The sequence below is a fragment of the Oncorhynchus keta genome, chromosome 28 (assembly GCF_023373465.1).
Source record: "Oncorhynchus keta strain PuntledgeMale-10-30-2019 chromosome 28, Oket_V2, whole genome shotgun sequence".
Classification (NCBI taxonomy): domain Eukaryota; kingdom Metazoa; phylum Chordata; class Actinopteri; order Salmoniformes; family Salmonidae; genus Oncorhynchus; species Oncorhynchus keta.
Genome location: NC_068448.1, coordinates 49,330,176 through 49,345,375, shown reverse-complemented (window position 1 = coordinate 49,345,375; position 15,200 = coordinate 49,330,176). Strand labels below are relative to the sequence as shown.

Genomic DNA, 15,200 nt, shown 5'->3' with positions numbered 1-15,200 from the left:
TGTTAACGTTAGAGTGTTTTCTATCCAATACTACCAATTACATGCCTATCCTAGCTTCTGGCCTGAGTGTCACGTAGTTTACTTTGGGCACCTCATTCATCCAAACTTCCAAATACTGCCCCCTAACCCGAAGAAGTTAACCAGCTTCTTGATATGCCACACCTGTCAGATGGATGGATTATCTTGACAGGGATGGAAACAAATTTGTGCACACAATTTGAGAAAAATATGCTTTTTGTGCATATGGAAAATTTCTGGGATCTTCTATTTCAGCTCACGAAACATGGGACACTTTACATGTTGCGTTTATATTTTTTTCAATACACTTGATTTTAGAAACAGTTCGAAATTAATAATTTTTCTCTCTAAAGGAGAGGCATTGACATGGCTGGCTGCAGTGTGTGTGCCAAGGTTTTATGAGGTTGAGTCGTGCATCTCCAGACTGGCTCTATTATACCACACCGAGATGATAGCTAGCTCCTATCTATTCTGTTCCAGGAGACCGATATACAGAGATATAGATGCCTGCTAATGTACCCTTTGTCTGCACTGTTTTTCCCTCCTTTTGGACTAAATGCGCTGTGTTAGAAGCATATTTATTGAGTAATGATGGGCGTCTGTTTGCCTGTGATGTGAGCCGGAGCTCATTGTGTTTCTCTCCAGTATGCTCAGCAGGTGAGACTATGAAAGCACCCGTCTCAATGTGAGCCAACTCTGGCTGCTAGTGAGGGTCAGAACACACTGAGACCACAGTTACGTCCCAAATGGAACCCTATTGACTATGTAGTGCACAATTTCAAGCTTCTCTCTCTGTATGCGTACGGCATGGATTGAATGAGGTGAAAAGAGATACTCCATAGAGGAGAGAATACGAGCCATATGACAAGATTATCATAATACAAATGAGGTGGTTTAGCTTCGGGGTGCTTGTTTTGGATGGGATTTAAGTTTCTACATTGGATACTGTTATGTATAAAAACAGCACTTTACCTTGCCCATGCTGATGTTCTTTGCTCTACAGAGATGACGTAAATGTTTTACTGATCATATACACTAGGGGGAGTGGCCTCCTCAGACACTGAGGTACGCTGAACTGAACTGAACCTGGTGAACTGATGGACCCACACACACACACACACACACACACACACACACACACACACACACACACACACACAAACATAGACCAAGAGACAGAGAGAGAGAGAAACCTGTACCCCCGCACATTGACTCGGTGTATATAGCCTCGTTATTGTTGTTTCATTTTGTTCCTTTTTTTCAATGTTTGCTTATTTAGTAAATATTTTCTTAACTCTATTTTCTTAACTGCATTGTTGGGCTTGTAAGTAAGCATTTCACAGGAAGGTCTACACCTGTTGTATCTGGCGCATGTGACAAATAACATTTGATTTGTGTCACACACACACAATGTCTGCACAAGCGCGAACACGTGTACACGCAGACACGCGGACGAACACGTGCATAAACAAACACACACACACACTTCCCTCAACTGAGCTAATATGAGCACTGAGCTTATAAACCCCATTCGATTACACAGAACACCAGCAGAGTTCTGATAGATAACTTATCCAACTCAATCACCATGAAGTACTGTTTTTTCCAGAGTCTATTTAGACAATTATTTTAGGAAGAGAAACACGACCGTTTCATTTCAGATGCATCTACGTAAATTCCTGGCAGACCATTGGCACCAGGAAGAATGTGGGACAGATTGTGAAAACATTAACATTTGACAGAGCAAACAGAAGAACATTCAAGCGTCCAGTTTTCTGAGAGTTAAGAGAATATTCCACCGAACATGGTTGTCACGTTCTCAGAATACAAGATATGAATGTTCTAGACACGTTTCATGAGAATGTTGCAGGAACATTCCTGTGTCCAGAGGGTTCGGAGAATATTCCTTACACGAACATGGTCGTTAGCAGGACGATCGGACTACCGTCAACCAAGAGGTTGTGAGTTCAAATCCCGGGCGAGGACATATTGAGTAATGATTACTAAATAATTGAACATGCACAATGCCATCATGTACATTTAAAAGCACTGTGTGTGTGAGTATCCCTAACCTTGCCAACAGACAAAGAGCTGTGAATGGATCAGTGGTTCACCAATCAGGGCCTGAATTGGCTCGGGAACAAGACGTGATCTGTAATGTTTTTTTGGGGGGGGAGGCACAACTGGTTTTGCAACATTCCCATTAAACGTCTGTAGACGTTTCTAGAACATGAATAACTTATGTTCTGAGAACATGGCAGCCATGTTCTGTGGTGGGACGTTGATGGAATATTCTCCTAACCCACCGAAAACTGGTACATGAATGCTATTGCTACATTCTCAAGAAACATGTCTAGAACAACCACATTCTGGGTATGATCTATTTGACATTAAGGGAATGGTCTCTTGGAAATATTCCTTGTACGTTACGGGAACATTCCTGTGAAGACTTTAGTTAGTGACCGAATGACACTTTTAAGGGAACATTCTCTAAAGTTGTGGGAACCTTTGTTGTTAGTTGGGTTGTCCATCAGAGAAGTAGAACAGATTTTTTACATGTCATATTATTATGACTGGTATTGACAATGGAAGGCTGCTGGTCTCTGATCCCAAGTATTATATATCCTGCAGTTGTGGCCATTTGGACAATTTAAATCTATAATCTGCTTGTCCGACAATTTGTTTTACAAGTGGACAAGCCTTAATGTTGAACCCTGGAAGGCATTAAACGGGTTTAACAGTGAGGAAAGTTGCTAATTCAATGCTCATTCAAAGCTATGCCCCTGATTGCATCCCAAAAGGCACACTATTCCCTATATAGTGAAGGTGTGCACTATATAGGGATTAGGGTGCTATTTGAGACGCAACCCATGTCTCCGAGTGACGGATAGTTTTCTCTCAGGCTGGGTTACAGTAGGCTGGCAGTGTGATGATGGATCTCCCCCCAGTTTATACACTGAGGCTGGAAGTAACTAGACTTCCAAGGCCAAACACAACGGGTGAAAAATGACTTATAATTCATCCCAAATGGCACTCTATTCCCTACATAGTGCATTACTTTTGAACAGGGCCCATAGGGTTCCGGACAAGAGTAGTGCACTATGTAGGGAATAGGATGCCATCTGGGATACAGTCTGAATAAAGGTGGTTTATGAGGGTCATATTGGGGAGGCGGGGTGTCACTTCACCTAACGATGCCCCTTCACACCTCACACTTCCTGGGATTCTGACTTTTCCCCTCAACCACTGCTCTACACTCTTTTTAAAAAAAGGGCTCCTAAAGGGTTCTTCAGCTGTCCCCATAGGATAACCCTTTTTGGTTTAACTATTTTGAGTTCCATGTAGAACCCTCTGTGGAAAGGAATTGAACTTCTACATGGAGCTTTAACGGGTTCTACCTGGAACCAAAAAGGGTCCTTCAAAGGGTACTCCGATGGGGACAGCCAAAGAACCCTTTTATGTTCTTGATAGAAACAAAGGTACTAAAGTACTATATAGGGCCGTAAGTGTCACGTTCTGAACTTAGTTCCTTTGTTATGTCTTTGTTTTAGTATGGTCAGAGTGTGAGTTGGGTGGGTTGTCTATGTTCCGTTTTCTATGTTGTGTTTTGCGTTTGGCCTGGTATGGTTCTCAATCAGAGGCAGGTGTCGTTAGTTGTCAGGCTACTTAGGTAGCCTGTTCCCACTTGTGTTTCGTGGGTGTTTATTTTCTGTGTCTGTGTGTTCCACACGGAACTGTTTCGGTTGGTTATTTCACCTGTCGTTTATTGTTTTGTTTCCGTGTTTTAGTTAAGAGCGTGAACATGTACCACGCTGCGCATTGGTCCTCCGATCCTTACTACTCCTCCTCGTCAGAGATACCGTGATAGCTCTTTTTGCAATACTGTTTCGATTCATCAGGCAAAAGGTTTTCTCCCTGGCAAGATGTAAAAGACCTTAGTACCATAGTATATCAAATGTATTGCAATACAACAACGCCCTGGCTTGTACCTTAGACCTAAAGTTTGTCACACCACCATTAAACCCTGCATAATATATTTTATTTTACCAATTGCTGTTGGCTTTCTGCCTATTGGTCTCAGAGAAAGATTTTTCTCTGTTGGGATTGTTGCTGAAGTTGGGACTATGCTTCTGTAGATATTTTTGTTTTACTGTGACTGTAGGGAGTTTCTTCATCCCGTCCAGTCTGGTTAGTTTCTATTTTGGCCATGATTAGCATAGTTAAACATGTATACTGCACTGGAGAGCGAGGAGTGTGTTCAGTTTACTAGCTCGACAGTGGGGACATAGGGGGCAAATAGATGGGTAGCCAGAGGGGCAAAGTGAAGGTTCTCAGCTGCCACGCATTCATGTTTGGTGTTTTGTTCAAATTCAAACAGAAAGAGAAAACAACCCCCCTCCACTGGCTGCTATTAAAGATGTTAGATGATTTGAAGCTTGCTGGTAGCTGAAGCTCTCAGGGAGTCACTCTGTCTTTCTCTGCTCTCCACTCTACTCTCTAGTCCTCTGTCTCTCAGTCTTTTTCTACCTCGGTCTGCGGTTGAATTGAAGAAAACTGAGTTTTGGGGGTGTAGCTAGCTTTTCCTCTTTTGCTTCTATATTTCAGAGTGCTGGGTCCAGCTGTGACCTTCAGGGTGGGCTCCAACCCTCATAATGTCAGCACTGCAGATCTTGCCCACGTTGCAGGTACGACCACTCTCTCTCATTTGCACCCGTCGATATCCTCCCAAATCCACCCACTAATCATTACCTATATCGTGCTCATCATCATTTATTGGTTTCACCATTGAGGGAAGTCACAGTAAAACCTCTGATCGTCTCAAAGCAGAGTTGATCATTGATTCGCTCAAATATTTTGTCATGTTTGTGTTTCACACAGGATGACAAGCGTGTCCTACTCAGATACTTAGGGGGTGGCCCTAATGGCAGCCGATTCCCTATTTAGTGCACTCTCTGGTCAAAAGGAGTGCGCTATAAAGGGAGTCGGTGCCATTTGGGATGTAGAGGGTGACCCTGGATGGGCTTCATCTGCTCTCCTCGCACATCCGCTAGACTGAAGGACAGGCTCAGACAAGCTCGCCGTAAAGCCAGGCAGTTTGATGTGGTCTGATAGAAAGGTGTCATGATGAGAGTGGGGGGTTTGTTATTTCAGTATGCATCGCTCCCGCACCACATTACACTACACCGCACCGCTGGCATTGTCTGAACTTGATCAACAAGGGAGTGTGACGCCCTTGCTTCGGCTGGAAATGACTTTGAGAAGCAGCGAGCAACAGTCAATAACATTGGGGTTGGAACAACAACAGTAATGACACTAACACAAACCACATGGAGCTTTTTTATATTGGCTAAAATGTGCTGTTGTTTCATTCAGTGGAATTTGGCACCACTCTCCTGATGTGTTATTGGGTGGTCTACAGTGGTTGGTTTCTGTCCTATCCATTTACAGAGATGCTACAACAACACTAGGAAATAGGAAGAAGGCCCTTACGGAAAAGCCATGTGAAATCATGTGTTTTTGGAACACTTCACATTGCAATGATTTGAATGACATGAGGTTCCAAATGTGTTTTTTTCGAATGTGATCACATAACCTTTAACGTGTGGTTTCAAATCTTCACCCATTTCACAGTATTTTTCATATGAATTTTCACAGGTAATGTCGTGCAAAAAAAAAGAAAGAAAAAGAAACAGCATATTTGACCCACTTTGACATGCGTGATTACATAGTGTATGTGTAGACTAATTATTGTTCAACGTGTGCTCACCTGGGATTTTGACCTCCCAGCTTCTTCTTTCACGGCATTCTGATCTTCCAGCTACGCCACCATGTTTGTGTCAATAACTGATTTCACCTGTGTCCCTACACTTTGGACTTTAAAGTCAATCTCAGCTTTGTTAAAAAAAAAACACTAAAGAAAAACCATTATATTTATCATAGTAATTGAGAGATAACACTAAACAGAATAATATTACCCACCAACATTAGACAACTATACAGAAAAACCCTAAAATTGCTAATGAAATCAATGATGAGAGAATAGTCAGATTAATGGACAACTAAAATAGAAGTGCTGATGACACTCTTTTTCTAAGTGCAGAGATGTATTATGGGTGATAAATGTGTAGAGAAATGCTATAGACTTTGCAGCGCTGCAGAAGGATAATACCCTAAATCCAGAGGTTGGGAGTTCAAATCTCAGGTGGGGTTATATTGAAAAGTTAGTACTAAGTAATCATGTTAAATATAATCATATTCTCATTGATTAAAGATTTGTTTACACTATTTTAGCTGAACAGTGTACCACTTACTTGAAAACCCCCATGTCATTTTCATTCCCAAACAGGTGATATTTTCAGATTTTTTTATTTTTCACGTGAGGTCAGTTGTTCACCTGTGAAACCATATGTTGTATTAAATTGAGAGTTTACATGTTAGTACCACCTTTTCACATGTGAGGAGAATAAACATGTGACAATTGCACTTTCACATGTGAAAATCTATCTCTCACATGTTGAACTACAATTGTGAAAAACTTGAAATGTTGCAATCCCATGTTGTCACATTATAATATAATATAATATATGCCATTTAGCAGACGCTTTTATCCAAAGCGACTTACAGTCATGTGTGCATACATTCTACGTATGGGTGGTCCCGGGGATCGAACCCACTACCCTGGCGTTACAAGCGCCATGCTCTACCAACTGAGCTACAGAAGGACCACATTTATTTCACACGAGATCATGTTTTCACATGTAGATCCGTGTTATTACATTAACTTCACATAAGATCACGTGTTTTTCAGTAAGGGGGGGTGGGTTCAGGGCTCGGGGTTGTGTGTGACTTGAGTCTGAAAGATGATGAAAAGGTGTCTGGATTGGTTGGTGCTACATGTGTATCGAAGCTGTGATTGTGCAAGCACCAGAATAACCGTCACTCCCCAATTCAATTGCGCGTCTGTCCGTGTCTATGTGGAGTGATTCGACTGTTGATTAGTCATCGTGGGGGGAGAGCTAATGACAGCAGCGAGTTCGGGCTGAAATGTCAGACCAAATGTTAAGTCGACATGATCAGCATCCTGACCACTATTGATGAATTATGAATCCGACCGACCAGAATACCAATGACTGACTGAGCGGTAAATAGTGTAACACATGGGGGGGATGTGTGAAACTTACTCCTCAGCCTTAAGTGTCCCGCTTGCGTTGCTTCCTTAGCTAGCTTTTGAGGTGGTGCGATCAGCTAAGACACTTGAGGGAGGGCGGTCACGTGTACTAGCAAGGCAGAGTTTGGAAGTTCACGGCAGGTATGGGCCGAATCAGGAGGAAGTGGTACTCACTAAGCAAGCAGCGTGTCTTTTACAATGGCAGGAGGAATACTTATATATCCCCCTTAGACAGTCACACCGTTTCAGTTGGGCAATGTATAGTACAGGGATGGGCAACTGCCCCCTCTCCCCCTTTTGTAGGCCCGTGGATCACTTTCCAAAAATGACAAAATAATTGAGAGGTCAGTCAGGGTCTAAACTTATTGTCGGGAGTTAGAATAGTAGAATAAACAAGGTAGAATTTTAACGCCAACGTTTGCCATGGTTGCCGTTAGCTTGAAGATGTAATACGGAGACAGGTGTTTTCTCCAGCTTCGTAGCTATCATACTCGAAGTCTACTGATTTCAAAACTCGTTCCTCCAGAAAGTGGAGAGCATACACGTAACGTTAGCTAGTGAGCCAGCTAACATTAGTTAGCTAGCAGTACACTTTAATTTGACATTAGGCTTCTGCACTTGTACTACGCGATACATAAAAAAAGCAGCATCAGACAGGATGACCGACACATACTGACCAGCTCAAATAGGCAGAAGCGTGCTATATGGCAGGCCAATCTAAACTAACCTCTTGGCATGTCCAGCCCACTAGCGGGAAGGTTGACAGCCTTTTCTGTGGCTAAACCAACTAGGTTCGTAATTTAAGTTTATTCATATTTACAGATGGCACATGAAAGTTCACATGTTTGAGAAGGCATTTCTGCCAAAAAAAATGCATTTTGATAATAAAAAAAATGCATGTTCAAACAGCTCTAGTGCGAAGTAGTGACCCTAGTTTCCTGAAACGGGTCACATATGTAATGGAAAAGCCATCTTATAGGGAGAGAAAGGTCCCATTGAAAATACTTATCGGTAGAGATCCCACTGAAAGCAAAGTGTGCACCCCAAATGGAACCCTATTCCCTATATAGTGCACTACTTTTAACCAGAGCCCAGTATAAAGAGGAGGAGATTTGCTACCTCAATGAAAGTATTGCCATCTTTTGGCTATGGGTTCTTACTGGTAGAAGGAGTGAAAAGAATGATGGGAGGTTTCATTGTATTAGTGAAGGTAAGAGCTACTAGGAGCTCTTGTGTTCTGCTCAACTGGAAAACTGGTGGACAAAGACCTGTGCTCACTAATCCCCACATTGCTAGAAAACAAAAGATAAGGCGGCTGCTTTATCAAAACTATTAGGCTATTGTGTGTGTGTGTGTGTGTGTGTGTGCGCGTGCGTGCGGGAAATGATTGATTCAAGTTTTGATGACTTGCAGACCAAGCTGTAAAAAACAATGTTGCAATGTGTCATTAAAGACACTTTGTTTTTGCTCCTTTATTTGCTTATGCTCTCTCTCTCTCTCTCCTTATTCTCTCTCTCTCTCTCTGATCGAATGAGGTTCTGAATGTGGTGAAAAGCTGTATACTTCAGACTGCTCTGCAAACATGTAAATCACGTTCACTCGGGAAATTGGTTCTGTCAAAATTGGTTACGCTCACTGCTAACCAACGTTTCTTTGGCCACGGGAAATGTAATACCCCTCTCATTTTCCCTTCTTTTTTGTTTCTTCTGTGTACAGTAACTGGATAGGTGGAAACATGCACGGTTTGTTTTTTGTTTCCTTAGAGCAATTACTGTATGTGAACCAAGATCATTCATACAGTGTTAAACACATTTACATGCATTTGTGAAACATCTGAAAAATAAAATGTTGTCTGTTTTTTTTTTTTTAAAGCAATTTGCATTATCTTCCATTTATTTCAGCATATCATTGGATATGCAATTGATGATGCTTCATTTTTGTTGTTGCTTACTCTGGACAGATTGCTTCACAGCACTCTATTGGCAAATCTTGTCAATGACATCATGTACAAGTACGGCACACTATTCTATTCTGTTACGTCTACCAAGTATGTGTTTCTCTTCCAACCACTAGCATATCACACTAATTGCATTCGCCCCCCCCCTATGAAGCTCAGACAGTGATCGGGACGCACTGTCCACACTCTGTGGTCAAGGATGGGTGGCTGTGTGGAGGATGTGTAGGCTGGCCGGCTGGGGGTGAGGCACACCTTTGTTTGGACTGTCATGGCTGGTCGACCCCAGGGGACCAGCAGGGTGCCCCGGCCTCCAGACCGTGAGAACCACAGCCCTGGTCAATGAGCTGTGATCCTCTGGACTGACAGGGGCCAGCAGCCGGGGCCATCTGGAGCAGATCTGGAGAGGGGGAAGGAGAGAAGGAGAGAGATGCAGTCACGGGGAGAGAGACAATAAGCAGAGATCTAATTCATATATAAATCATTTAGATACAATTTGAATGTAGAGAGACTGAGACACTGCGTTCCCCTCAGTCAGGGAAAGATATCCACACACGCACATATATTTATAACAGCCACACAGCCACACATAACAGCCACACTATAGAATGCTGGCCTCTCCAGCCGAATGCTGGCCCTCCAGCCGAGCAGATTAGCATAGATCACCACTGGAGAATATCTGTGTTTTATATCTATGGGTTTCATAGAACGCTGATTTCCCTCTTCTCTCCAAGCAGAGCTGACCTTCAGTCCAACAAACACTTGTCAAAATGCCAAACATAATTACCTAGGCTCCTCACACAAAGTAATGGGATTTATCTCCCGCTCACCCAGACACTAACAGTAACGGCTGGAGAAATGGATGTGTGTGTGTGTGTGTGTGTCTTTGTGTTCATGTTTTAACATCTGTATCGATGATCATAGAGTTTAGAGATCACTTTTATCTCTCTGTGTGTGTGTGTGTGTGTGTGTGTGTGTGTGTGTGTGTGTGTGTGTGTGTGTGTGTGTGTGTGTGTGTGTGTGTGTGTGTGTGTGTGTGTGTGTGTGTGTGTGTGTGTGTGTGTGTGCGTGTGTGCGTGTGCGTGTGAGATCTTTGTCTGCTCTCTCTGGTTGAGTGGCCTCAGCGTGGTGATCAAATTCTTCCTCGCTCTCATCTCCGTCTGTACCCCTGGCAGTGTGTGTGTGTTTGTGTGTCTGTTCTCTCTACCGTGTTACCATCACCTGTCAGTCCAGGCAGCACTCAAAGACCTCCTCACATCACCTCTTCCAGGAGACACACACACACACACACTCACACAAGCACACAATGCAACACACTGTTGACGGTTACTCGATATGACACACATCACCACTCCATTTCCCATTTATACATTGTGATCGACGCAATATCCATCTCATCTATGTTTACGGTCATGGGAATGAGTGACAATCATTTTTGTGTATGGTGCGCATGCACACGTTCCAATAGCTGCAGGCTAAGAGAAACTTCAGCTACGAGCATTGATCTCCCATATCAGGGGATTAAGTTTACTCTCGCTTGTAAGATCACCATGCTAGCCCTCACTCCAGCACACTAACATGACTACATCCTGTAGTCTCGCAGGGATCACTGTCAGCCTATAATATACTCACATACTCTATTAAAGCACCAACTGTGAAGGCTGTCAGTTTATAAGCTGTCTAATTTTAGTGAGTGGTCAGTTCACTCTCCCTGGTATCCAGACTGAACTGAGAATCTATCATTTTGCCTAGAGACTGCAGAGTATGCCCTGTAAACCCTTTCCTGTTGTTTTTACGGTAACTTACAGGAAACCAGTTGCCTGTAAGTTACTATAAAAAAAAGGTACAGTGTGTTACCGTACCATATTTTGCAGTATCCAATACTGTTACTGTGTTTTTTTTTCTCCATTGTTTTTATGATAACTTACTGGCTGCCTGTAAATGTACTGTAAAACAACAGTACAATGCATTACTGTAATGCTATTAGGGTAACTGTAATGAATGAATGAATTCAATTCATTGAGGGGAGATGGGGGTTTATTTGACAGTATTTGACAGTATTTAGATGGGATTGCTGCAAACAGCTTGGCAGCTAGGTAATGTTTTTACATATTACGGCATATGCCAGAATGCCAGTTTGGAAGCCTTTGTTAAGTCCCCCAGAAGTGCATGTGATATAAATGGCCATATTTTGGTATTGTATATCACTTGCACTTCTAGATGCCATAACAAAGGCTTCCTAACATTTACTACAGCAAAAAAAAAACGGACCAAAATACATGGTAAATCCTACTCAACCATTAAACGTTTAAAGTAACCGTCCAATGTTTCCAGATTTCTATGAAATATGACTGATAATTATTTACAATATGAGTGAAATAGTTTTTCTTTCCCCCCAAAAAAAATTGTTAAAAAGCAGCTTTTCTGTGTTGGAATGGTATGGGCGTTCCAACAACAAATGAGTGTGGGCAGTTTGAGTTTGAGGAAGGGTTTGTAAGCGTTTTTCCCCAATTTATGCTTTGGCCACAAATATGAATATAGGATGAGTCAACAATATTATTTGGATATGAATTAACAGCAACTGGACCTTTTTAAATAGTGCCCGGAGCTCCGAGGCATGAGTCGAAATCGCTAAGCAGTATACTTCGAAACAGTGTTCTGATGCCTGTATCACTTTATCAGAATCACGAGATCAATGACATCAGAAGCTTCGTTACCACCTCATTTGTTTGGTATTGATAGAAGACAAAAGGGCGCATGCACACTGCACATGCAGTACGGGGTGTGGGATGTCATCTATAGTAATTTGGCTGCTCTGATTTATTTTGAGCAGCAGGTGCCACTAGTGTACACTGTGTTGATCAAAGCCTCGAGTAATGAATCTACATTATTTTCAACACAATCCGCTAGAAAATCTCAATGCTCCAGGAAGCTTTGTTTGAACATCACTACTTTTTAAAGCAAGATTTTCACTAGAGAGTTACTTTAAGCCTTGCTGCACTCCAATCTGTCCTATATACACATTTATTTGATGGTGCAGTGATACCACATATCAGTCAAATTGGTACAGCACTCTTACTATCGGGTGGCTAATTATGTGGGAGTTTCCTTCAGGAAATCTGTTTACCAAGTATTTCCATAAATAAATTTTAAAAAGAGACGTGATTGCGTCTCAATGTAATTAAGTTATTAAATGATTGTTATTTTCAAATACATCTCTTTCTGGACTTAATTGTGGTAAATGTTCAGTGTACAAATTATTGTAATTGTGTTCTGGAACTCCGACCATACGCTTTGACAAAAAAACAACCCATGGCTGAATCTAGTTGGCTATCCTTGCTTTAGTGGATGTGCTTTGATTTGGTTGACCTTGTGGTCTGTGTGGCATTTTGAGTGAACTGCTGCTGTATTTTATATAGCATATTTTATGGTAATGTCCGAAATACATCAATGAATTATGAATATTTTTCCGCCATGTCATTTACGGTAATCTACTGTATTCAGTTTATACAGTAGGATACTGTTGATTATACAGTTATTAACAGTGACAAAACATGATGGTTTTACAGTGTGATTATGTCCCAAACTGCACTCTATTCTTTTTACAGTTCACTTCTTTTGACCAGGGCCCATAGGTCTCTGATCAAAAGTAGTGCACTTTTTAGGGAATGGGATGCCATTTGGCATGCAAACTATAACTTTCATTTGACCAGTGTTAGAACATCATGGCTTCTATCCTGAGAAGAGAAGGAGAGGAGAGAAGGCAAGATGAAAATAAGTTGTATGTGTACACACAATACCTTATAATAAAGTGAAATTTTTACAAATTTCTATTAAAAAAAAAAACGGATACATTATTTACATAATTATTCAGACCCTTTGTAATGAGACTAGAAATTGAGCTCAGGTGCATGTTGTTTCCATTGATCACCCTTGAGATGTTTCTACAACTTGATTGGAGTCCACCTGTGGTATATTAAATTGATTGGACATGATTTGGAAAGGCACCTGTCTATGTAAGGTCCCACAGTTGACAGTGCATGTCAGAGCAAAAACCAAGCCACGAGGTTGAAGGAATCGTCCATAGAGCTCCAAGACAGGATTGTGTCAAGACACAGATCTGGCAAAGGGTACCAAAAATGTCTGCAGCATTGAAGGGCCTCAAGAACACAGTGGCCTCCATCATTAAATGGAAGATGTTTGGAACGACCAAGACTCTTTCTAGAGCTGGCCGCCCGGCCAAACTGACCAATCGGGGGGGGCGGGGGCCTTGATCAGAGAGGTGAGCAAGAACCCATTGGTCACTCTGACAGAGCTCCAGAGTTTCTCTGTGGAGGTGGGAGAACCTTCCAGAAGGACAACCATCTCTCCAGCACTCCACCACTCAGGCCTTTATGGAAGAGTGGCCCAACAGAAGCCACTCCTCAGTAAAAGGCACATGGCAGCCTGCTTGGAGTTTGCCAAAAGGCACCAAAGGACTCTCAGACCATGAGAAACAAGATTCTCTGGTCTGATGAAACCAAAATTGAACTCTTTGGCCTCAATGCCAAACCTTCACGTCTGGAAGAAACCTGGCACCATCCCTACTGTGAAGCATGGTGGTGGCAGCATCATTATTCAGCAACCGGGAGACTCGTCAGGATCGAGGGAACGATGAATGGAGCAAAGTACAGAGAGGTCCTTGACGAAAACCTGCTCCAAAGCGCTCAGGACCGCAGACTGGGGTGAAGGTTCACCTTCCAATAGGACAACGACCATAAGCACAGAGCCAAGACAATGTAAATGTAAGAGTGGCTTTGGGACAAGAGTGGCTTCCCAGACTCTAACTTCTCTGGAGAGACCTGAAAGTAGCTAACAGAGTTTGAGAGGATCTGGAATGGGGGAAACTCCCCAAATACAGTTATGCCAAGCTTGTAGCGTCATACCCAAGAAGACTCAAGGCTGTAATCGCTGTTTCAACCAAGTACTGAGTAAAGGGTCTGAACACTTATGTAAATGTTATATTTTTATTTTATTTTTATACATTTGCAAAAAATGTTTTGTTTTGTCGTAATGGGGTACTGTGTGTAGATTGAGGAGTAAAAAACAAATAATTTAATAATTTTTAGAACAAGGCTGTAACATAACAAAATGTGGAAAAAGTCAAGGAGTCTGAATACTTTCCAAATGCCCTGCTACTGCTTCTCAGAGGTGTGACAATGGGGGGTTGGAGAGATAATACAGAGAATGCTGAATTCCTAAGACAATACAGAGGACATTCTGTCATACAGTTGACAAGAAGAGTCATTCCGTGGGCTGCCCTACACAACCTTGTGATTCTTCCCCAGTATTATCCTACTAGTACTACGACGGTGTGTGTGTGTGTGTGTGTGTGTGTGTGTGTGTGTGTGTGTGTGTGTGTGTGTGTGTGTGTGTGTGTGTGTGTGTGTGTGTGTGTGTGTGTGTGTGTGTGTGTGTGTGTGTGTGTGTGTGTGTGTGTGTGTGTGTGTGTGTGTGTCGTTCTGTAAACATGTTTATTGTGTCAACAGCTCTGTGATCGGCGAAGTTGAAGACAGTAACAGACGCCTGTCAACAGCCGGCCTGAGCTCTAGTGTATTAGAAGATCTCGCTGTAGACAGGGATTAGTGTCTCTGGCATTGTTTGTTTGCTAATTCCATCTCCAAGGTATTTGTGGAAAACAGGCATGAATAATTTAACGTGGTTTCGAAGTGGACGAAAGGAAACAATCGGGGAGATTAATGAAAGTGAAAAATGAAAAGCCAACTGTAAAAAGCTCAAACTTTTCCAACACCAAGGGAGAACCCTTGGTAAACGGAAATTGAAGACGTATTGTGAATTGAAAGCATCTAAAATGAGGAGAAATGAATCGAAAGTGGTAGGCGGGTCAAAGCGTGTTGTTTTGGAATTAAGATAATGGTATCCGCACAAACCGCCGCTGCGCCGCATATCCCAATTGAATGAATGTACTGTTTGGTTTGGATAAATAGGTGACGTTTTAACCAGCAAACATCTCAAAACAGCCACAAGCCACAAGGTCGTGAATACATTTGCAATGCCAAG

General features: G+C 42.2%; 1 protein-coding gene across 2 annotated transcripts in view; it reads left to right on the top strand.

Annotated features, from left to right (window-relative positions):
* The window catches only part of LOC118361537 (receptor-type tyrosine-protein phosphatase N2-like), a 263,321-nt gene that overhangs the window by 115,634 nt on the left and 132,487 nt on the right, over window positions 1-15,200 (top strand). For both annotated transcript variants that reach the window (XM_035741548.2, XM_035741546.2), the window contains one exon: window positions 4,624-4,703. In XM_035741548.2, coding sequence (XP_035597441.1) covers window positions 4,624-4,703 — 80 coding nt within the window. The remainder of the gene's footprint in view (window positions 1-4,623; window positions 4,704-15,200) is intronic.